This window comes from Tachyglossus aculeatus, chromosome 4, assembly GCF_015852505.1.
Source record: "Tachyglossus aculeatus isolate mTacAcu1 chromosome 4, mTacAcu1.pri, whole genome shotgun sequence".
Taxonomy (NCBI): Eukaryota; Metazoa; Chordata; class Mammalia; order Monotremata; family Tachyglossidae; genus Tachyglossus; species Tachyglossus aculeatus.
Window position 1 is genome coordinate 17770810 of NC_052069.1, and position 25707 is coordinate 17796516.

A 25707-nucleotide genomic window follows, 5' to 3' on the forward strand; every position below is an offset into this window, starting at 1 on the left:
CAGATGAGGTAACTGAGGCCCTTGAAGTTAAGTGACGTGCCCACAGTCACACAGTAGACGTGTGGCGGAGACGGGATTAGAACTCAGGTCATTTTGACTCCCAAGCCTGTATTCTATCCACTACGCCATGCTGCTTCCCGCTATGCCACACCTTTCCGATTATTATTATTATTATCATTTTTTAATTCCTGTTGCATTCTTCCAAGCACACCATACAGTACTCTGCCCACAGTAGGTGCTCAATAAACACTATTTATTGTTTAGAGGGAATGGAAGTTCCCAAAAAATAGTCAATCAACAGTATTGAGCGCTTACTGTAGGCTGAGCACTCTGCAAGGCGCTTGGGAGAGTATAATCCAGTTAAGTTGAAGATGTGTTCCCTGCCCCCTTCGCGCTTAGAGTTTAGAAGGACTAGGGGTTGTATCCCTGTTTCATTGGACAGTGTAATTTAATATCTAAATTATAGATTATAAATTATTCATTGATATTGAAGTCTGTCTCCCCCGCTATGCAGTAAACTTGTTATGGGCAGGGAATGTGCCTGGTAATTCTGTTGTTGTGTACTTTCCCAAGCATTTGGTGCGGTGCTGTGCACTTACTAAAAGCTCAATAAATACCATTGATTGGTTGTGAAGGGAAAAAAAATTGCACATATGGAAGGAGTTTCTTCTGGGCTCAAAGAGGCCATAATCCCAGAAAGGCTCATGCATGTGTGATGGTGGATACTTTCCAGTTTCAGCTCAGGCCAGCTTTTTTTTTTTTCCCCAGTCTCGTCCTCCCCCTCACCATCTCTCTATCTTTCTTTATTTTATTTTTTTTTATATCACAGTAGCAGATGATTAGAGAGTCTGGAAGCTAATGTGCTTCCATGGCGACAATGAACTCAGCTACGAAACTATTGAATTGGCCCTCCTCTGGTATAGTCTTGCCTTAGGACACCTCTTTAGCCTGACCTGGATTGAGTTGAGGCTTGCAGGGCCTGATAGAGGCCTCACTCCTGAAAGTGTGGGAAGGAGGTGGAAGATGGGAGAAGTCAATATTTATGTTCTTGCATGAGTGCTCAATATGTGCCAAACATGGTATTTAAATGCTGGGGTAATTATAAAATAATCAGATGAGACACAGTTCCTGTCCGTGTGGCTCACTTGTCTAAGTTAGGGAGGAAGACCAGATCTTAATTCCCGTTTTACAGATAAGGAAACAGGTCCAAAATTCAAATGACTTTTCAAAGTTCAGCAAGCAAGTGATGGAGCAGGGATAAGAACTCAGATTATTTGGCTCAGGCCTGTGAAGTAATGGCCGATTGAGACCCTTGCTCTCAGAAGCCCAAGATGGTTAGTGTTCAGTTCTATGGAAGAAATTTCAAATCCCAATCCAAATCTAGTTGACTTTTTAAGGGGGTGGAATGGATGTATGGCTTTTTTTGTGGTTTATTCCAGCTTGACCCAGTTCTTTGACTCATTGGATCTGGAACCCAAACCTCCGCACGAATGTACTCCATAGGAAGAGGGAATTTTAAACAGCTCTTATACGCTTTTCATTAGCCTAGATTTCTTGTTGCCCATCATGGATTGCTCATCATGGACTTGAAGAGTCGAGGTTGGTCCCGTGGAACAGTGAAAGCTTACATCTTTCATATATGTTGCCAACTTGTACTTCCCAAGCGCTTAGTACAGTGCTCTGCACACAGGAAACGCTCAATAAATACGATTGATGATGATCTTTTAATCTAGATGGAGAATTGTTTCTTTGAGACAAGCCATGTTATTATTTCAGAAGTTTGAAATGGATGGTAGATCCAGGTTTTTAACATTCTCCTAATAGAAGCTGACAACTATGAAGTGAAATTTAGAAAAAGGATCTGATCATTTTTGATGCATAGTAATTGATTTAGTGGAAAAGGCATTTTACTGAGAATCTGCAACTTTTCTGAGATGAAATTTGCTTGGATACCATCTGTTTCCATTTCCCTTGTTTTGGGATGCTCTTTGGATCTGAGAGGAGTAACTTGTTAGAGAATCTGTGTTAAGACGGTTGGCTGAATAGACTAGAATGGCATGGTATAGCTTCTGAGGCAGTACTTTTATATTTTCATAAAATCACATTCCTGATACTAGCCCTATAAGAAAGGACATCCCTTTTCAGTAAGTTTAGAAAAGTAAGTGCACATAGTAAGTGCTTAACAAACACCATAAAATATTTTATCCCATTTGGTGCCTAGAAATAGTCTTGACTCCCTATATAGTGAGTGCTTTATTTCACAGTATCTCTTTACCCATTAATACATTTATTTCATAAGCAAACCATACTTTTGTTGCTTTATGGTTATTATTTATCCATAAGATAAATATCCATATTTATCCATTTATCCAGAGAAGCAGCGTGGCTCAGTGGAAGGAGCCCGGGCTTTGGAGTCAGAGGTCATGCGTTCGAATCTCGGCTCCACCACTTGTCAGCTGCATGACTTTGGGCCAGTCATTTCACTTCTCTGGGCCTCAGTTCCCTCATCTGGAAAATGGGGATTAAGTCTGTGAGCCCCACGTGGGACAACTTGATTACCTTGTATCTACCCCAGCGCTTAGAACAGTGCTCTGCACACAGTAAGCGCTTAATAAATGGCATTATTATTATTATTATTATTATTATTATTATTATTTGTAGCAGAAGGTACAATGTGTAATAGACTTGCCAGAGGTTGGCAGAGAGGCATTGAAAGGGAAACAGCATGGTCTAGTGGAAAGAGCATAGGCCTGGGAGTAAGAGGACCTGGGTTCTAATCCTGGCTCCGTTTCTTGTGTGTTGTGTGACCTTGAGCAAATCACTTAACTTCTCTGTGCCTCAGCTTACTTGTCTGTAAAATGGAGATTGAGACTGTGAGCCCCATGTGGGACAGGGACTGTGTCCTACCTGATTTGCTTTTATCCACCCCAGCGCTTAGTACAGCGCCTGGCACACAGTCAGTGCTCACCAAATACCAGAATTATTATTGTTATTATTTTTTCCTCATCTGTAAAATGGGGGTTCAATACCTGGTGCCCCATCTACTTATATTTTGCCTGGTCTAATTATTTTGTGTATGTCACAGCACTTGGCACATAGTAAGTACCTAACAAACACCACCATTATTATTACTACTGTTGAAATGAAAGATCAAGCAGATACCCAGACTGAGCCCCCTCCTCCCAGACTGAGCCCCCTCCTTCCCCTCCCCACAGCACCTGTATATATGTTTGTACATATTTATTACTCTATTTTACTTGTACATATTTACTATTCTGTTTTATTTTCTTAATATGTTTTGTTGTCTGTCTCCCCCTTCTAGACTTTGAGCCCGCTGTTGGGTAGGGACCATCTCTATATGTTGCCAACTTGTACTTCCCAAGCGCTTAGTACAGTGCTCTGCACACAGTAAGCTCTCAATAAATGCAATTGAATGAATGAATGAAATAATACACCGAGGCCAGAGGTATCCACACAGTAGTAATTTGTTTCATCTGTGAACTAAACTGACATTTGTTAACTAATAATGCTAGTGATTATTAAGCATTTTACTTGGCCATGCATGATGCTCAGTGCTGGGGTAGATTCCAGATAACCAGATTAGATATTGGCCCTGTCCCACACAAGGCTCAGACAGAGAGGGAGGGAAAACCAATTATCCCATTCTATGGATGAAAAAACTGAGGCTAATATAGCGGTCTTTACCATTTAAGTTAATATTATGCATGGACATCACCTAAACTGCCAGTTAAAACCTGTTTTTTAAGTTCAATTTTAATACGCTTGCCATCTTAGAACATAAAAACAGTAATAAATGAGAATATTAAGCAATCTGATACATTCTGTAATAAGAATACAGATAAGTATCATAGAGTTACCTTTAATATACCATTCAGTGAAATTCAGGTGAATTGGTGGAAAGGTGCTCAGAGATGCTGAGACCCTTTTCTCCAAAGTTTTAGCGAGATCCTTGGTTAAATTAAGATTTGGAGTTTGGGCCAATATGCCACTTGATTTATTGCAGTTGAATGTCTTTAACTGTCGTTTGGGGTGACTTGAACAACTTACTAGTTATTCTTTGTTTTTTATTTCTATTTTTTTTTAATTGTTTCTCTTATATCGTGTAAGTGCTAAAAGGTTTTATTCTTTTCTAGGATCGAGGTCGAATGTATGACAGCTTAAATATGCACTCACTGGAAAACTCCCTCATTGATATAATGAGAGCAGAGCATGATCCCCTAAAAGGTAACTGGCTTTGGGTTCTTCTCATATTGTTAACTCCAAATAACTGTGGACCTGCTAAATACCTAAAATTTCAGAATGAAGTCTTTTCAATATTAGGTAGGCTTGTTTCAAGCCTTTTTTATTTTTTTGTATAGCTAGCTCAGTCATATAACTAAATGTCAGTTATCCATATTAATGTTCACTTCCTCCTCCTGTATTATCATCCAGTAGTTTTAAAATATGGCACCAGAAATCCAAAATTATTTGCTGGGGAAACAAAAGCACTATTAGAATACATTTTGTATAACCAGTGGATGTTTTAGCCATTACTTTTGGAGTATATGAACTCTTACCATATATTCAATAGTATTTATTGAGCGCTTACTGTGTGCAGAGCACTGTACTATATATCACTATATAGTACCTTGAAAATCAGAAAGCTGTGACCTATGGTCCATATAAATTGCTACCTAGAATGCATAGTTTTTGAATGTATTCAAGCACTGTAGGGGGTGTTTTGTTTTATTTTTTTTGTTTTCAAAAGTCAGAAGACACACACATTCTATTTGGAATTCATAATGGAGATACCACAGTTACCACTGTCACATCTCCCTGCACTTCCCATCACCTCTAGTCCTTGCCACTTCCCTCTACTGCTGTTCCTATTATTATGCCAAGCGTTTATTAAGCATGTACAATGTAGTAAGCCTTGAAGAACCAACACAAAAATCTACTTGGACTTGGGCTCTAACCCAGTTAATTGCTCAGTGTATTCAGTGAGCGCTAACTTTATGCAACTCTGTAATAAGTGCTTGGGGGAGAGTTCAATACCACAAAATTCGTAGATATGTTCCTTGCCGACAAGGAGGAACTTGCAGTCTAGAAGGGAAGACAGATGTTAAAATAAATTTCAGATATATACGTAAGTCCTCAGGTGAATGTCAAGTGCTTAAAGGGGGCAGATCTGAGTGTCTAGGTGGCACAGAAGGGAGAGGGAGTAGGGAGCTGAGGGCTTAGTCAGGGCAGCCCTCTTAGAGGAGGTGAGATTTTAATAAGCCTCTGTGGATGAGGAGAGTGGTGGTCTATTGGACATGGAGTGGGAGGAAATTCCAGGCTAGAGGGAGGATGTGGGCAAGTGGTCAGCAGTTGGATGATATCTAGGTATAGTGAGTAGGTTGGACTCAGAGGTGCTAAATGTACAGATTGGGTTGTGATAGGAAATCCGTGAGTCAAGGTAGGAAGGGGAGAGCTGATTGAGAGCTTTCAAGCTGCTAGTAAGGAGTTTGATGTTGGTGGTATTTGTTAAGCGCTTACTACGTTTGTGTCAAGCATTGTTATAAGCTCTGGGGTATATACAAGCTAATCAGGTTGGACACAGTCCCTGTCCTACGTGGGGCTCACCGCCTTACTTCCCATTTTACAGAGGAGGTAACTGAGGCACAGTGAAGTGACTTGCCTGAGGTCACACAGCAGACAGGTGGTGGAGCTGGGATTAGAACCCAGGTCCTTCTGATTCCCAGGCCCGTGGAGGTGGATAGGCAACCACTGGAGAAGGTTCTTGAGGAGTGGGGAGACACAGACTGTAAACTTTTTTGTTTGTTTAGAAAAATAATCTGGGCAGCAAAATGAAGTATGGGCTGGAGCGGGGTGAGACCAGAGACAGGGAGGTCAGTGAGGAGGCTGATACAGTAGTCAAGGTGGGTTAGGATAAGTGCGTGGTTTGGTGTAGGAGCAGTTTGGATAGAGAAGAAAAGTTGGATTTTAGTGAAGTTGTAAAGGCAGAGCTGACAGGATTTTGGTGACAGACTGAATATGTGGGTTGAGTGAGAAAGATGAGTTGAGGAAAAATGTCGAGGTTATCGGATTGTGACATAGTGGTGTTATCTACGGTGGTGGAAAAGACAGACGGAGGACAAGGTTTGGGTGGAAAGAAGAGGAATTCTGTTTGAGTTGTCAGCAGGACATCCAAGTAGAGATGTCCTGAAGGTAAGAGGAAACCTGAAACTGCAGAGGAGAGATCAGGGCTGAAGAGTAGCAAATAATAATATTTCTTAAGTGTTTACTGTGTATCAAGCACTGTTCTAAATGCCGGGGTAGATAAAAGTTAATCAGGTCAGACATGGTCCTTTGTCCCCGAGGGGGCTCAAAGTCTAAATAGGTGGGAGAACAGGTATTGGATATCCATTTTACCATTGAGGAAACTGAGGAACAGAGAGTTAACTGGTGTGCTCAGGGTCACACATCAGGCAAGCAGAGGAGCTGGGATTAGAGCGCAGGTCCTCTGACTCCCAAACTTGTGCTCTTTCTACAAAGCCGTGCTGCAAATAGATGATAGTTGGAAGTTGTAGGAGTGAATGAGTTCTCCAAGGGAGTAAGTGTGAGTGGAAATAGAAGAGGATCCAGAACTGAGCTTTGAGAGACTCCTATAGTTAGAGGAAAGAGAGTGAGGAGTGGCCAGAGAGATGGGAGGAGGGGAAGCTGCATGGCACAGGAGACAGAAGGTCATGTGTTCTAATCCTGGCTCCATCACTTGTCTGCTGTGTGAGCTTGGACAAGTCGCTTCACTTCTCTGGGCCTCAGTTCCCTCATCTCTAAGATGGAGATTGAGACTGGGAGCCCCATGTGAGACAGGGACTGGGTCCGACCCAATTTGCTTATAACTACCCCAGTGCTTAGTACAGTGGTTGGCACATAGTAAGCGCTTAACAAATACCATTATTATTATTAGAAAAGGGAATTGGGAAAGGGCTTTTCCATTGCCCTTGACAGTGGTCTGGAGGTAACAGGCCCGGCCTTTAAATTGTCCTCCCAACAGACTCACTGCTGGCATCCCTCCAATATAGTGAACTTACTCCAAAGTTCCACTACAGATGTTGATTATCATGGAGATTGATTTTTTTTTTTTTAATTCCAGCCAAGAGAGTATTTCATCTTTGGGCTTACTGTCTTTTTGTTTTTTCCTGATTTTTGTTTTATGCTTTTGAGTATATGTGTCTTTTTGCAGGGTGGGCAATAGTGGAGTTTACAGATAGCAGCGTTCTAGAGCAGTCTCTACTGACATCGCTTGTGTTAATGTTTGGTGTAGGGATACAGACACACGTGAGCACTGAAGACAAGAAGTTAATTTTCAGATACTTCATGCTTGTTTCTAGTAGCAGAGTTTTGTAAGTTAAGAATTCTGTGGGCAGTCCCCTAGAATTTTTTTTTCCACATGAAAGATTTAAATTGGATTTAGGGTAAAAGAAAAAACTCTAGGAACAGTTACTGTTTGCATAGAATAAATCTCTGAAGGATAAAAAAGATACATTTTGAACCGTTTACTTCCATACCATCTTTTGGCACATTCTGCTCGCAAAGTGATTTCTTACCTCTCTAATTTGCTTCATTGTATAGTACTCTAGGGAGAGTCTGTGGCTATGGAAGACCTTGTGCCAGTGATGATTCTTGCAGGCTAATGAGGAAAATTGACGCAGTTTTCTGTTCCCATGGACTGATCTTTGAGTCACTGTAGATTGTACTTCTGCTCTTTTGCCTCTGTCATGGTGACTGCTCCAGTTACACTTGTTCATGGCTCATAATGAAAGGGAAATTAGAAGCCATTAGCAGGGAAACTTCATGTGAGAGAAATTTACGACACTTCTGTTGTTTTTCTTTATCTCTTTCAGCAGCTAGCCTTGTGGGATAGTAGTTAAGGTTGGTCCTGACTTAGTATTCGACAGAAAAAGACTTCTATTCCTGCCTAGTCCAAGAGAGTTTGAAAAAAGGCCATGTCAGGTCTTTCAGGAGGACTTATTATTTTGCTTGTTTACCTGTCCGGAGCTTTTTCTTCCAGTCTGTCTTGAGGAGAGATGGGAGGTGGAGACAAGATCCTGAAAAAGATTTGTGAGAGGCTATTTGTACAATACCCCCCCCACTTCCACCTCTTCCCCCTCCTCCCCCCACAACCTCCCTTGGAATTTCCTTGTGTGAACTGTCAGCTCTGCTTCCTCATCTTGGTCGGAGCGAGGATCTTTCGGAGGCAATGCAAAGACGTTAGGGAAGCAGCGGTGCCCCCCTTTTTGTGGTTTTTGTTAAGCGCTTACTATGCGCCAGACCCTGTACTGTAGATGCATGCTAATCAGGTTGGACACAGTCCCTGCCCCACATGGGGCTCACAGTCTTTACCCTCATTTTACAGGTGAGGTAACTGAGGCTCAGAGAAGTTAACTGACTTGCCCGAGGTGTAACACACAAGACAAGTGGCAGAGTAGGAATTAGAACCCAGATCCTCCGACTCTGAGGCCAATGCTCTTTCCACTGGGCCACACTGCCCCTTCATCTTAACTTTAATCTGCTTTCCGATTTGATTACCGACGGTCTATCAATAGGATTGTCTCCCACTCTTTTGTGATGAGTTCTTAAAATCCCAATTTTATTTTCTAATGTTTGCGTGGACCTATATCCGTGTAACACTCTCAAAATGCAGCTATCTAAAGTAGCATATACAATTGGTGGCCAAATGTATATTTAGAAAAATCCTAGATTATGCCTTCCTAATCACACCAATTTAGGACTGAGTTCATTAATTTAAATAATGTGTTTATCATCTGAGTATATTTAGCACTCATAGGTGGCTCTGAAAAAATGAGGTTTTTGTTCTTTGGTTTTAAAAGTTTTGTTGAAACTTGACTTCCGTTTTGGGGTTAAATTTCTGTTTTCAATTTTTAAATAGGTTTATTAAAGTAAGACGCATTAGTTTGACACACAACTTAGAACAGTAGAAGAGTTTTAGGCACCAGATCATCTCTTCAGTTATGTGAAATTCTTTATTTAGTTTGACAGTTAACTGGAAGATCTGACCTTCAGGTTTACTGACTGCTGTATTTGGAGCAATGGAGCTAAAACCCATAAGACAAATCTTTAAAGAACACTGCTTTGCAAATTTTATTTACAAAAGCATTGCATTTATTCAAAGAATGTATATTCTTTTAAATACAAAGTATTCTTTCTTGTACCCAAATGTGTGTATAGCTTGTCTTTTGAAAATTGAAAATTAAAACGGACACAATACATCCTTTATGTAGTACTGCAGAGATAAAGTGAAAGTCATTGGAATTTTAAGCACGTGTTTGAGATTTCGCTGCTTACACTGCAGAGTGACTAAGCATCTTGTCTTAGATTTCTTGCAAACAGCAGAGTTTTTTATATTGCAGTGTACAATGCTGAGCTTCATAGCTTTATTTTTAGTAGTCAATTTTCAAACATATCATCTAGCACTTACATTCATTTAAAACGTCGTACAATTCATGGATATTTCACCCATTTTTAATAATCCTGTGCTAGTAATAATACTACAATTTCATAATTTTGTGTTTAGAGCAATAATTTTGCATCGTGGTGAGGGATGATTTTACCTTTTCAGTGTAATGCCGATAGCAGAAAAATAACCATAGTCTTTGGTTTTGGAGGTATCCCAGTTCCTTATGTTTCACTGTTTTAATCTTAGGCCGCAGTTGTGTATTTATACATTATTGAATGCAGAATTAGACGTTGAATATTCATGTATTAGAACCATGGATTTCTATGATGAATAGGTCTATATTGTTTTTTATATAGCGTTGCAGTACAGTAGGAATAAACATACATTTCTCCTGGTATCTTATTGGAGAGCAGTATGTTCTCCGGCTTTGATATAAACTTTGGCATTGGGCAGCCTATATAAGTGACTGTAAGATAAAATGATAATCAGTGGTATTTTTGAGCACTTTAAGCACTTGAGAGAACAATAAATACAGGCGGGAGACAGGATCCCTGCCGTCAAGGAGCTTGCAGTCTAGTTACCCTTCTTCATCCTGAGCAGAAATTAGAGTTCACTCAGATCTCCAATAATTTAGGACCTGCAGTCTTGAGAAGTACCGTGCATCGTGGAAAGATCATGGGCCTGTGAGTTAGAGAACCTGGGTTCTAATCCTAGCTCTGCCACTTGGCTGCTATGTGACCTTACACCAATGATTTTACTTTTCGGTGTCTCAGTTGCCTCATCTGTAAAATGGGGGTTCAGTACCTGTTCTCCCTCCTTCTTATACTGTGAACCCCATGTGGGACCTACCCCAGCAGTTAGTACAGTGCTTGTCACGTAGTAAGCACTTTCAAATGCCACCATTATTCTAGTTGGAAGATTTTTTTTCTTCCCTCATTTCATAGTAGTTGAGAAATTCTAAAGTATATAGCAGTATGCACATGACTGATTCCAACCAGAGAATGGGGAAAATAAATCTAAATTTTTGTGGCAATGTATTTATTGCAGTCTCCACTGCAATACGGTACTTATTAAGAGTAAGAAGATTAAAACAAGAGAACACTTTAAAAACAAATAATTAGAATAAACTGTCCATGTTTTCCCTCTGGATTAAGGAAATGGAGTAGTTGTTAACTGAGGCGGGCAGTCATTTAACAACTGAAAAATGTCTCAGTCTGTCAGTAGAAGTACCCCAAAATGGATGTCATGCTGAACTTCAGCGGAGCTCAGAGGAAACTGATGGCAATGGCAGACTTCTCAGAGGGAGCGGCAGTAGCCACCATTGCCATTTTACCTCTGTGGTACTGCAGGTGCACCTGAGAGACCCCGAGAGTCTCTTTAGATCCCCAGAGCATCATGAAAGACTAGCTCATATACAGTAAAGATAAGGATGCAATGCTTGGTGTGGCATCCATAGAAGCTTCCCAGAAGTGGGGCCACTGATCCAAAACTGCGCTCTCCACCGTGTACCCAGAAGTGAACATGTGGCCAGAGGATTTAACACGGGTGGACATTGCACTTTCCTGTTTTAAATTCCTTATGTGCATTTTGAAAAATAAGACTCGGAGAAAGTGGATCAAGTAATCACTTCCATCTCTTACAAGGCTTTGGAAAGTTTGTCAAGAAGGCCTAGGGCACCGGCATTATTTCTGGATTGTGTGAAACAAAGAATCTTTATCCCATTGGCACTGGACCCAAAGCACATTGCCGATCTTATGATCTGAGAATAAGACTAAGAAGTTTTTTTTCTCGTCAACTTTCACTTGGATTAAGGGTATTGCTGGTTAAGATTTTTGAGTTAAACATTAGCTCTTTAGTGTTCCAAAGAAAAGTTGGACATACTTTATGAAGTGGTTTTTTTTCTCCCTTTAATATTTCAAACTTGCTTCTTTTTTTTTTTTTAGGTCGCTTGAGTTATCCACATCCAGGGACAGACAATCTTTTGATGTTAAATGGTAAGCAATACTAGCTCCCATTAATTTCTAGACTGGTTAAGTAAATATTAGCAAGTATTCACTTTTCTAAAAGTCCTCTAATAATACCTTTTCGGCGCTTTGAAGTCAACTTCAAGATGTTGAAGGAAATTGTTAATATTCGTGTTGGAAAAGAGACCCAGAAATAGTTTGGGAATTACTATGAGTACCAAAAGCTGCCGATGAATTATTGTTTTAACTTTTATGGTTGTATTCAGCCTGACCCAACATGACTGTGGTATGTTGGAGCTAAGATTGGTGGATCCTAGAGTGTCTTAAATTAGAAAACTTACAGTATACTTTTTTTCCCTTATGAAATGGTTGGAGGTCAAAATCATTGGGATAATGTTAGTTGAAAGAAACAGATCCATAGCATCCAAGTAAAAAGTCAAAACAAGTATTCATTCTTAGATAACAACCCTTAATCTGTAAATTTGTGGCACTAAAAAAAGAAACAGTAATGAAATCTTGCGAGCATCACAGATGAACTGGACTACTGTCTGTCTATACACGTATGTCTATGTATATTTGACTTGTTCAACTAAGGATACATTTCTCTTTCAAAAGGCTAAAGAGATTGGATATGAAGTGTTTGAGATGGCAGGTTTAAAGATGGGCAAGATGAGACAGAGGGGAGATAGAACAAGGGAAGTGATGGTGTGGAGATTGAATAAGTGATTGCAGTCAGTCAAGAAAGTCGAGAGATTACCTGGGTATCTATCGAGTGGCTTTTAGGTTTGATTGATAGAAGCGGGGGTTCAGTTTGAGAGGTTTAGGGACCTTTTAGGTGTTAGAAGGGAGTTGACTAGAGGTAGGGCCGGTTTCAGATGGTAAAGGCAGCTTAATTCGCAGTGCAGCGGAAGTGGAAACTTTGAAAACTTTGCAACCTCAGAGATTTTGCATGAGAATTTTCTACCAGAACTTTCAAACCTCAACAAGTTGGGGAAGATTGTAAGGTTAAAATTGTTAGTAGATTTCTTATATCGTTTGTTTTTACCCTTCTTGACAGGTTGATGGGCTATTAACATATTGGATAGATAGATATTTTGCTACTCCCTCCACCTTGACTACAGCTTGGAAGCGGCACCAGTAAACAGGGACTCAGAAGGGGGATGCAAAAACCCTGGAGCAAGGGTCGGCGGGACAATCTGGGGGGACCCCCGCCCCCCCCCCCCCCAAGGAAAAAGGTTGAGGTTCAGGTGGATTTGTGTAATATCCCTTCTCTCATGTCAAGAGAGAGAGAGAGAGAGTGTGTGTGTATGTGTCCCAAGGCACAAGACAAGTGGGGTCATGTGCATCTGCTTTCTGCAAATGCCATTCCACCCCAACCAGAGCTGCTAAATACCTAAAGCTGACCCTCACTAGAGGAGGTAGAGCTAAATCCGGGTCTGGAGAATAAGAGGGCAAGGAGAGTTGAGACTGTTGGAAGAGAATGTATCTGTTTATTGTTATATTGTACTCTCCGAAGCGTTTAGTACATTGTTCTGCACATGTAAACACTCAATAAATATGAATGAATGAATGGAAGACTTATATGTACACTGATGTCTCTGGCCAGAGAAGCAGCGTGGCTCAGTGGAAAGAGCACAGGCTTTGGAGTCATAGGTCATGGGTTCAAATTCCGGCTCCACCAATTGTCAGCTGTGTGACTTGGGCAAGTCACTTCACTTCTCTGTGCCTGTTACCTCATCTGTTAAATGGGGATTAGGACTGTGAGCCCCATGTGGGACAACCTGATCATCTTGTAACCTCCCCAGCGCTTAGAACAGTGCTTTGCACATAGTAAGCGCTTAATAAATGCCATCATTATTATTATTAGCACTACATTTCACTTACAGTCAGGGTAGGCTTTACTTTCATTCAGTTGTTCACTTGCATACTGGTGCAGCCCAGAGACTCCAAGCAAAATCTAATCGCATTCTGTCTCCACCTTTGAAAGCCATGGCATTAACTAGTTGAGGTTTACTGTTGTAAGGCATTTAGCAGTTGTCAAAAATAGTCATAAGGCTTAAAAAGTGGTTTATGTGGTAGTTTTTTTCCCCTCTGTTCCTTATTGTATTTCTGAAAATAGATGGTAAGTCTGTGTAGCAGATTAATCAGTAACCTACATTTTAAACCTGGTTTTGTGAAATCTTTTATTTACAAGCAACGGTCAGATGATCCAAGGTCAAATGTATATGACTTAAAATTTTTACTTTAAATTTAAAATATGTGGGTAACACTCTGAACTTTGGATATTTCTAACTTTTGTTTAGCTTGCAAAACTGGTTACTTTGGAAGAATTCATGAGGTGTGTTAGGTTACAATATTTCCTGAAATAGGTAACCTGACAGAAGGATGGCTGTCCTTGAAATGAGCTGAAGTTTGCATTGATGAAACAAAATTTATATCTGGTAGATGTGTAAAATTGTTTGACAGTTTTAAATATACCTCCCATGATGTACAGATGCTTAGTTTCTTTTAGGAAAACGCTTATAATTTTTTCATTGGTGTTGCATTAAAAACAAAGAATTGTATCTTTTAGTAATAATAATAATGGCATTTCTTAAATGCTTACTGTGTGCCAGGCACTATACTAAGCGCTGGCGTGGTTATGAGCAAATTGGGTTAGACACAGTCCTATCCCACGCTGGGCTCACGGTCTCAGTCCCCATTTTACAGATGAGGTAACTGAGGCACAGAGAAGTGAATTGACCCATCCAAGGTCACACAGCAGACAAGTGGCCAAGCTAGGATTAGAACTCAGGATCTTCTCACTCACAAGCCCAAGCTCTATCCACTACACCATGCTGCTTCTGCTTCTTTAAATTTCCTGTTGTCTTGGATCTCTTGTCTTGGATCTGTATTCCCTCTCTAAACTGTAATAAATGGTTCTTTCCACCCCAGTTACCCACACATCATTTTTGAAATATTATAGACAAAATCCCAAAAGAGGGATGTCTCCCGAGAGTACCCTCCTGGGAAATTCTGGGTGCCCAAAGGAGCAGGAAAAAGAGTAGCTGACTTTTTCAGTCATCAATTTCTACCCAATGGGCCCAAACAAATTTAAGTCCTGGAAATAGTAGAAGGTAAAATGTAGGCAAGGAGTAGGGCTCGTTCCCCATTTCCCAGGCTCCTTGGGTTTGGGTCCACTACTAATGGGTAGAACCCAAGAGCTTTGGTTAGAATTGACAGATGGTTCAATTTCCCAGGTGAGTTATGAGACTGGAAGAGTCCAGGACCATTTAGAACATGTGGCCCCGATGTGGGGAAGAAGTAAGTCTAATAATAATAATAATGTTGGTATTTGTTAAATGCTTACTATGTGCCAAGCACTGTTCTAAGCACTGGGGTAGATACAGTAGTGTGGCTCAGTAGAACGAGCACGGGCTTTGGGAGTCAGAGGTCATGGGTTCAAATCCCAGCTCTGCCAATTGTCAGCCGTGTGACTTAGGGCAAGTCACTTCTCTGTACCTCAGTTACCTCATCTGTAAAATAGGGATTAAGACTGTGAGCCCCACATGGGACAACCTGATCACTTTGTATCCTCCCCAGCGCTTTAGACAGTGCTTTGCACATCGTAAGCTCTTAACAAATGCCATCGTTATTATTATTATTATTATTATTACAAGGTCATTAGGTTGTCCCACTTGGGCCTAACAGTCTTCATCCCCCTTTTACAGATGAGGTAACTGAGGCACACAAAAGTGAAGTGACTTGCCCAAAGTCACACAGCTGACAAGTGGCGGAGCCGGGATTAGAAGCCACGACCTCCGACTCCGAAGCCCGGGCTCTTTCCACTGAGCCACGCTTATTCTCTACTGGGGCTTATTCAGAATTCTGGGGTCTGCCGCTGATGGGAAGTGAGGGGTTAAGTTTTAAGTGTTCTCTTCCCTTCATTATTCCAGATACAATTTTCCCCTTTTTTTTCCTCTCTCTCTCCCTCCTCTTCTCCTTCCTCCCACCCCCATTTGTCACAGTTGAAGTTTAAAATGAGGCACGATCAAGCCTCTAGCGATAAGTCAGTGATAATGGAATCTCCTGTCAGTCACGTTTATTGACTTACTGTGTGCAGAGGACAGTGGTACAGTAGTATCGAGTGCTTGGGAGAGTACAGTATAACAGTAACACATTCCCTGCCCACAACAAGCTTACAGACCAGTGGGGGAGAGGATGTTAGCCGAAGCTCTCAGTCCGGGGACTTCAGTACCTGTAACGTCCATGAAGGCGTTGATTTTAGTGGTTTGGCACAGCCCTCGCGAATGCTGTCGTCCCTCCCATTTTGCTTACCAAGCAAGTGCATGAAATGGCTGCAGCGCATTGCGAACTGCACAAAAATGGTTCTTTGCAGCCAAAGTGACCGCAGCACAGTGCCAATGCTGTACAGTAGCAGTGCAATCAAGCAGGCAGTTAATTGGTAGTGGCTGCCGTCTTAGCTGTCCACATTAGCCAGCTATTTTTCAGGATTCCTGCTGGGCCCTGTGACATGTTACGTCCTACATGTGTCTTCTGTGAGAATCCTTTGCTGCTGATGACCTTCCCCGACTAAGCCCTCATTTCCCCTACTCCCTCTCCTTTCTGCATCACCCTTGCACTTGGATTTGTACCCTCTGTTCACCCCACCTTCAGTCCCACAACACTTATTTGTACAGATCCATAATTCTATTTTAATGTCTGGCTCCCGCACTAGACTGTAGGTTCCTTGTAGGCAGAGAACCTGTCTATTAACTATGTTATATTGTACTCTGTATGTGGTAGTTTACTAGAGAAGCAGAGTAGCTCAGTGGAAAGAGCACAGGCTTTGGAGTCAGAGGTCATGGGTTCAAATTCCGGCTCCGCCAATTGTCAGCTGTGTGACTTTGGGCAAGTCACTTCACTTCTCTGTGCCTGTTACCTCATCTGTAAAATGGGGATGAAGACTGTGAGCCCCATGTGGGACAACCTGATCACCTTGTATCCTCCCCAGTGCTTTGCACATAGCACCTAAAGAAGCCATTATTATTTGTTTATTATTACTCTCCCAAGTGCTTAGTGTCCTACACACAGTAAGCAATCAAAAATATGATTGATTTGACAGTATGGCTCCTGCAGACATTCCTCTACCTGCAGTGTTGTAGCTAGAACCCACATCTCCTTTTTCCCAAATCTGGGTCCTTCTTACTGGACTGATGCAGCAATAAAGCGTACGGATGAGTTTCCCTTGATTAAAACTTTTTTATATATATTATGTAAGTTGTCTATTCTAACTACACTGTTAGTTTATTAATATCAATGGTGTGCAAGCTTAGAAAAGCCAATTTAACCGAGCATATTTCGGATATATTGTTAACTTCAGCCTCATTTCTTTTTATATATGAAAAAGTTAACTTTGTTCCAACCCTTCCTCCATAAATTAGATATGTGAGCATTTTTTAAGTGGGTCTAGAGAGAGGCATGAAGATATACTGAAAAATCGGGGCTGCAAGTACTAGAAGAATCCACCTTAAGGGGTACTAATGGCCATTAAATGGGCATTTTTAATGTCGGCCTGCGTGTGTCTTCACATTTTAAGATCCATGCATCTGGACTTCTTTTCTCTGTCTTCCTTTTAACCAGAGATTAATTAATTAAATTAATTTAATTTAAATTTAACTGGTATATGGTTTTGGAAATATGTTTTTTAGTTAAAAAAAAAATTGCCCAGGCAAGAGTAGATAGTGTTCAACTTTGGGTGCCAGTGTTTCTGTTTTTAGTTTGCTTTTGTTTTTGCGTGTGTGTCTTTTGTGTGTGTTTTTTTTTTTTCTTAATGAATTATCTGCCCACAGTTTGCGGCATAATTTCATCACCAGCCCCCACGTCAGTAAAACGGTGTACTTGCCTCTCCATCATCCCCTTATATACCCAGTGAATGGAAATCCGTGACTCAAGATCAACTAATTGTCTTTTACATATCTGTAAAAGATTGCAGAACCAAACAGCCAGATTGCATGCAGCACTCGTGTATAACCTAATCAACACTTGTTGCTCTGATGCTGTTGTTGAAATAGCCCAGCCTTGCAGAGCGTACAGGAAAATAGCGTGAATTGTTCTTGAAGATGAATTTGGAGACGGCTGAAACCAATCAGATTTCCTTGGCTTATTTTACTCGCTCCCCTGTACTTACATGGGGAGAAATTGTCCAGTCAACCTAGTGAGGCCTGACTTGTCTATATCCAAGCATGGGCTAGAAATTCAGTAATTGCTTTATGTTCCAAGGAGTCGGAGTGATGTGGGATGGTTAATGACCTTTTTACAAAATTTAAAAATCTCCCAAGTATGAGGAATTGAAAGAGAAACATATATCATAACATTCAAGCTCGGAAATGTGCTGAAGCCAAAATCAATCAATTAATCAAGCAGTGGTATGTATTGAGCACTTACCGTGTGCAGAGCACTGTACTAACTGCATGGAAGAGTACAATACAATAGAATTGGTAAAAAAATGTTCCGTGCCCTCAAGGAGCTTCCAGGCTAGGGGCCAGAAATCGAAAGCTTCCCTGTACTTTTCTATCACTTTGGGCATGGATTATCGGAGCATCTATTCACCTGAAGAATTGTGACCCTCTGCCACTGCATGGCCCAAACATGCATTATCATTGCCCTGGGAGTTTTAAATTTCAGGTGGGTGGGCATTAGCACAGAGGATATCCTGGCACTAAAGCTCCTGCTTCTACTTCTGACCCAGCTTACCTCGCAGTGGGGGCTAAAAGATAGCTTCGTTAGTCCACAGCTAGCATCAGGCTTGAAGGTGATGGTCCTGATTTCACCACCCCCATGCTCTTCTCGATATGTGTGCAGAGCGCCTGGGAAAGTGCAACGTAACAGACAGACATATTCCCTGCCCACAATGAGTTTACAGGCTAGAGGTTGTTCCACTCCTAATTATTCATTCATTCAGTCGTATTTATTGAGCACTTCCTGTGTGCAGAGCACTGCACTAAGCGCTTGGGAAGTACAAGTCGGCAACATATAGCGACGGTCCCTAACCAGCAACGGGCTCACAGTCTAGAAGGGGGAGACAGACAACAAAACATGTAGACAGGCGTCAAAACTGTCAGAATAAATAGAATTATAGCTATGTGCACATCATTAACAAAATAGAGTAGTAAATATGTGCAAGTGAAATAGAGTAATAAATCTGTACAAATATATACAAGTGCTGTGGGGAGGGGAAGGAGGTAGGGAAGTGGGGGGCGATGGGGAGGAGGAGAGGAAAAAGGGGGCTCAGTCTGGGAAGGCCTCCTGGAGGAGGTGAGCTCTCAGTAGGGCTTTGAAGGGAGGAAGAGAGCTAGTTTGGCGGATAGATGGAGGGAGGGCATTCCAGGCCAGGGGAAGGATGTGAGCCAGGGGTCAACGGCGGGACAGGCAAGAATGAGGCACAATGAGGAGGTTAGCAGCAGAGGAGCGGAGGTTGCGGGCTGAGCTGTAGAAGGAGAGAAGGGAAGTGAGACAGGATGGGGCGAGGTGTTGGAGAGCTCTCTTCTGTTTTAGCATTTTATTCCCTTTTAATTCTCCCCAGCTGCGTTTCTTTACTAAGCATTTAGTACAGTGCCCTGCCCTTGGTAAGCGCTCAGTAAGTGCCATTGGTTGATTACATGGGCTTGGAAGGCGGCAGGCAGATGGCTTGGAGGCTAAAGGGCAGACCCAGGGTAGAGTCCCTAGCTGTAAGGCACTGCATTTAGAACCAAGGCTGAATAAATGATAAGATTGGTGATGGTCTGAAAGAAAAGTGGATTGAGGGGGAAATCAGTTGAAAAGCTGACCATTACAATTAACTGGAAGTTGGCTTCATGAAGAACTCGCTCCTTCATTAATTCGTTCTATTGTATTTGTTGAGTGCTTACAGCGTGCAGAGTACAGTTTGGCAACAGAGACAATCCCTACCCAACAACGGGCTCACAGTCTAGAAGAGGGAGACAGAAAACAAAACAAGTAGACAAGCATCAATAGCCTCAAAATAGATAAATAGAATTATAGATTCATTCATTCAATTGTATTTATTGAGCGCTTACTGTGTACAGAGCGCTGTACTAAGCACTTGGGAAGTACAAGTTGGCAACAGATAGAGAGAGTCCCTACCCAATAGCGGGTTCCCAGTCTAGAAGGGGGAGACAGACAACAAAACAGAACATATTAACAAAATAAATTAAATAGAATAAATATGTACAAGTGAAATAGAGTAATAAATATGTACAAACATATACATATATACAGGTGCTGTGGGGAGGGGAAGGAGGTAAGGCGGGGGGGATGGGGAGGGGGAAAAGGGGGAGATGAAGCAGGGGGCTCAGTCTGGGAAGGCCTCCTGGAGGAGGTGAGCTCTCATGGGGCTTTGAAGGGAGGAAGAGAGCGAGCTTGGCGGGTGTGCCAAGGGAGGGCATTCCAGGCCAGGGGAAGGATGTGGGCTGGGGGTCGACGGCGGGACAAGCGAGAACGAGGCCCGGTGAGGAGGTTAGTGGCTGAGGAGCAGAGGGTGCGGGCTGGGCTGTAGAAGGAGAGAAGGGAGGTGAAGTAGGAGGGGGCGAGGGGATGGACGGCCTTGAAGTCGAGAGTGAGGAGTGTTTGCCTGATGCATAGGTTGATTGGTAGCCACTGGAGATTTTTGAGGAGGGGAGTAACATGCCCAGAGCGTCTCTGCACAAAGATGATCTGGGCAGCAGCGTGAAGTATAGATTGAAGTGGGGAGAGACAGGAGGATGGGAGATCAGAGAGGAGGCTGATGCAGTAATCCAGGATGAGAGATTGAACCAGCAGGATAGTGGTTTGGATGAAGAGGAAAGGGCGGATCTTGGCGATGTTGCGGAGCTTGGACCAGCAGGTTTTGGTGACAGCTTGGATGTGGGGGGTGAATGAGAGAGCAGAGTCGAGGATGACATCAAGGTTGCGGGCTTGTGAGACGGGAAGGATGGTAGTGCCGTCAACAGTGATGGGAACGTCAGGGAGAGGGCAGGGTTTGGGAGGGAAGATAAAGAGTTCACTCTTGGACATACTGAGTTTTAGATGGCGGGCAGACAGCCAGATGGAGATGTCTTGAAGGCAGGAGGAGGCACGAGCCTGAAAGGAGGGGGAGAGAGCAGGGGCAGAGATGTAGATTTAGGTGTCATCAGCGTAGAGATAAAAGTTGAAGCCATTGGAGCGAATGAGTTCACCAAAGGAGTGAATGTAGATCGGGGACCAAGAACTGACCCTTGAGGAGCCCCTACAGTAAGGGGATGGGAGGGGGAGGAGGAGCCCACGAAAGAGACTGATAGATATATACACATCATTAATAAAATAAATAGAATAATAAATATGTACAAATATACACAAGTGCTGTGGGGCGGGTTGGGGGTAGAGCAAAGTGAGGGAGTTGGGGGATGGGGAAGGGAGGAGTAGCAGAGGAAAATGGGGGGCTCAGTCTGGGAAGGCCTCTTGGAGGAGGTGAAGTGGGGAGGAGAGCTAGTTTGGCGGTTGTGAGGAGGGAGGGCATTCCAGGCCAGAGGTAGGACGTGGGCCGGGGTCTACTGTGGGACAGGCAGAGAACGAGGCCCAGTGAGGAAGTTAGCAGCAGGGGAGTGGAGTGTGCAGGCTGGGCTGTAGAAAGCTAGAAGGGAGGTGAGGTAGGAGGAGGTGATGGAGAGTTTTAAAGTCAATAGTGAGGAGCTTTTGCTTCATGTGAAAGTTGATAGGCAACCACTGGAGATTATTGAGGATGAGGGTGACATGCCTAGAGCGTTTCTGTAGAAAGGTAATCCGGGCATCAGAGTTAAATACAGACTGAAGCAGGGAGACACAGGAGGATGGAACTGCTTGACTGATGCCCTCTAGACTGTAAACCCAGCGTTAGCAGGGAATGTGATTGTTACGTTGTACTCTCTTAAGCGCTTGGTACCATACTCTGCATGCAGAAAGTGCTCAATAAATACGATTAACAGACTGCCTGATGCCTCATTCGTGCATACAGCCATTTTTTTCCTCACACAGCAACACATAAAGGCCATTACCCATCTTGCAAAAAGATGCCTTAGTTCCCCAGTCGCATCCTCTCGAACTTGCATAATGAAAACATGTGTAGAGCACAGCCAACTGTACAGAGAAATCAACACTGTGTTCCAGCCGTATGGCATCACTTCCTGGTATAAAATTGGGACAAAGGAATCGAAGCTAGTATTTGGAGGAATTGACTTGTAAGAGAGACTGTCCAGATTTTTCAGTTAGCCTTTCTGTTTGTTGAAGACTAGGTTGTCGAGATTGATCTGCACCCTGACTTCTTTCCCCATCCAGCAAAGTAGCAAAATTTTTTAGCTGAACACCAACAAGCTTCTTATAATCAAGAAAACCCTTTTTGTCATAGGCATGTGAGTGTTTTGGTACAATGGAATTTGATTTACACATAGACTTTGTTTACTACCACAAGGAGTCTTTGTTCGAAACTGAAGTTTGTGGGTAATTTTCTCCTTGTGCTTTTCGCAGAAAAGGAAGGTCAAGGATTTGAACATTCATATTGTCTCCGCAAAAGAATAGCAGGGGGGGAAAGAAAAAGCTCCACAAACCAGGATGTGTCCCTGCTTCATTTGGCTCTCAGTTTGCAGTTTTAATTGCAATATTTATGTCTTTGGCATCAGCACGAACTTGAATTTATATCATTGCTTAGTGAAATTATATTTTAAGAACATGAGGGGATGGAAAGTCTGATAAGCCATGCACTATTGCATATATTGTCATATTTTTCGAAAGGCTTGTTAAGGCATTTGCCTTGTCACTTGCTATGGTTGAAAATGTTGACAAATTTTAGAATTTAATTTAAAAATATTGAATTGGTATAAACCAAAACAATGCTTTATTCACGTGGGACTTCATTGCCATAGTCAATTATTGTAGCAAAATAATAATTACAGATACCCACTTATTGTGATAAAATAACACTACTTTTAAAACGTGGGCACATATATAGTTCTGACATTTTACACTTTGTCCTTTGTTTACATGCAGCAAGGAGTTATGGGCGAAGACGAGGTAATTCACTTAAATTTGCTACAGTTATAATTACTTCCAGTTGGTCTTTTACTGATCAGTGTTGTGATTAATTACTCCATAATGTTGATTGTGTTTTTTTTAATGGGTTCTGTCAACAAGGTGTGGCAATTTTTACAGATTGATGCTTTGATTTAGATACTAATCTTTTACATTCGTGGTGTAGTGCTTAATCTGTCAAACAACATTGCAATACTAAATTATTTTAATTATTCTTCAAATGTATCAGAAATTTAGAGTATTCTGATTTTTTTTCATTTCTGTTGTTCTTCTCACAGTTGTAACTGCGTCTTTTAAATATAGCCGCTGCTTTTAGTCTTAACTGTGGTTTAAGGAAATGTGTACTTAACATTGGTAAAAGTGACTTAGTGCTCTACTCATTTGCATGCTCTTCATATGCAGTATTACTGTCTGAATACGTAAATGTAATTATTTCTCTGATTTCTTGTGGTATCGGCTTTTCAGTTCTATATTTTTGGGCTACTGCTGAACTATTTTAGGACTGTCTAATGGCCTTCCTCTAGTTTTGAAAAGTGGGGTGCTTCTGTTTCAACAAATGAAGAGTCCATTGCTGGCAGTTTCAGCAGAAATGCCAGCCGTAAGTGGAACTAGGGCAGGTTTCATTCTGTGGCCTGAGAGGTATTCTCTCCACAGCCATATTGAAACCTATCAGTCAATCAACGGTCGAAGAAAACCTCACAGACTCTGCATTGCGTTCAAGTAGGTATGTCAGAGACAACTTAATTTCCGCTAGCGCTAGTAGGGAGCGGTGGTTGGCAGGCCTCTACTAGGCAAGGCCAACTCATTCATTCATTCATATTTATTGAGCGCTTATTGTGGGCAGAGCACTGTACCAAACGCTTGGGAAGTACAAATCGGCAACATAGAGAGACGGTCCCTACCCAACAACGGGCTATACAGGGTTTCTTTATGTACAATTGGGTACAGCATCCGAGCTTCACTCGGGGCCGGAAAGCATGGTACATGGATGGTATTTATTGAGTGCTTACTACGTACACAACACTGTATCGGCAGGATAGCATGACCACCTTGATTTATGGCAGCTGCTATAAATGTGTGCCTGGACTTCAGTTTCTATTTTTGGTAATCTGGGGACTACATCTTGTATTTATTAAAACACACACACACACACAGACACACACACACACACACACACACACATTTTTTCATACTTCTATTGACATGTTAGGCAAACGTTTCTGTTCTCTACTTTATCTTGGTGTTCAACCTCCAGTCTGAAAATTCTTCTTTCCATGAAGCCAATCATTCAAGCTTTGGTCTTATACATCAAGTACTTGACCAGGCCTTGGCTATTCCATTTTACTAGATCCCCGGCCTACCTAGCCCACAGACACTGAATTTAGAAGTGAATCTGTGCTAGACTGAAATCTTCAATTTTGGACTCCTCAGCAGCTCTGAACCCCCCACAAGCAGAGTGACGAGCGTTTCAAACCCTAGAAGTTCACAGGAACCACTTTTCATGCTCTGGTACTGGTAGAAATAACCCCTCCTGCCCCTATTTTTCTATATTTCCCCCATTCCCATTTTCTCACTTTAATAAGACCAAACCTTCATTATCTGTATTTTCAGCCTCTGGCAGACCACTGAGCTATAATTTTAAAAGCAAGGTTATAATTTGTATTTACTTTTTTTAAAAAAAAAGCCTCCCTCTTTTTTGATTTCCAAGTTCCTTTAAATAATGATGGTATTTGTTAAGCGCTTACTATGTGCCAAGCACTGTTCTAAGCACTGGGGTAGATACAAGGTAATCAGGTATCCCCCGTGAGACTCACAGTCTTAACTCCCGTTTTACAGATGAGGTCACTGAGGCACAGAGAAGTGAAGTGACTTGCCCAAGGTCACACAGTTGACAAGTGGAGGATCGGAATTAGAACCCGCGACCTCTGACTCACAAGCCCGGGCTCTTTGCACTGAGCCACGCTGCTTTCTCGTGCTTCTTAAGTACATCCTAGGGCAAATGGAGTACATTATTTTGTATGCACTCGACTCCTAGGGTAGGAACGTTATCACTAATAATTTTATGATTAAATGATAGCCTGTAATGCATTGGTTATTGTCAATTCTAACTGCATCCTGACAGGCTCTGTATGCTTATTACGTGCTTGAGAACACGGCAGCCTGGACCCGGAATCCGTATTGGCTGTTCGATGTCTCAACACTGCAACTTCTTCTGGAGGAGGAATTCTCTTTTTTGCCATCTCCCGGTGTAGGTAACACTAAGAACAGTGTACACATAAACAGTTTATATAGGTATCAATATTTTAATCTTCAGGGAATGGGATAATGTAAAACCTTCGTGAAAAGGAAGAGAGTAATGAAGAACTTTATTTTATAATGGTATTTGTTAAGTGCTTACAGGTGCATTGGAGCAGTGTGGCTCAGTGGAGAAGAGCACGGGCTTTGGAGTCAGAGGTCATGGGTTTGAATCCCGGCTCTGCCACACGTCTGCTGTGTGACCTTGGGCAAGTCACTTAACTTCTCTGAGCCTCAGTTATCTCATCTGTAAAATGCGGATTAAGACTGTGAGCCCCATGTGGGACAACTTGTATCCAGCGCTTAGAACAGTGCTCTGCACATAGTAAGTGCTCAACAAATGCCATCATTATATAAGGTAATCAGGTTGGATGCAGTCCCTATCCCGTGTGGGACTCAGTCTAAACAGAGGGAGAATATCAATATTTAATCCCCATTTTACAGGTGAGGAAACTGAGGCATAAAGAAGTTATATGACTTGCCTAACTCTATGAATTTAGGTAAGTGGCAGAGCTGGGAGTAGAACCCAGGTCCTTATGATTCGCAGGGCAGTGCTCAATCAGTCATATTTATTGAGTGCTTATGGTGTGCAGAACACTGTTCTAAATATTTGGGAGAGTATGGTATAACAGATACCATACTGCCCACAAGGAGCTTACAGTCTGAGGGGAATTTCCACTAGACCATGTTGCTTCTGTTTTTCACGTTTAGATCTTGCAAAAGTATTAATAAATGGGCAAGTACATAGAGAGAATGTTAGGAAATAATCAAAATGGTTATGTAAAGAAAGGCCTGTACCCTTATCTCCTTATCTTCCACCGTCTACAGGAAAGGGGGGATACTGAATACTGTAGATTAAAGTGAATACTGGCCAAGATATATAAGCTTTGTGCTTTTGTCAACAGAGAGCAGCGTGGCCTAATGGAT

At 42.0% G+C, this 25707-nt stretch overlaps 1 protein-coding gene across 1 annotated transcript in view; it reads left to right on the forward strand.

The window, feature by feature from the left end:
• CPEB2 (cytoplasmic polyadenylation element binding protein 2) overlaps positions 1 to 25707 on the forward strand; it is an 87865-nt gene that overhangs the window by 20015 nt on the left and 42143 nt on the right. Inside the window, exons 8-10 of the mRNA XM_038745605.1 lie at positions 4155 to 4245; positions 11407 to 11457; positions 22444 to 22467. Of these exons, the coding sequence (XP_038601533.1) occupies positions 4155 to 4245; positions 11407 to 11457; positions 22444 to 22467 (166 nt within the window). The remainder of the gene's footprint in view (positions 1 to 4154; positions 4246 to 11406; positions 11458 to 22443; positions 22468 to 25707) is intronic.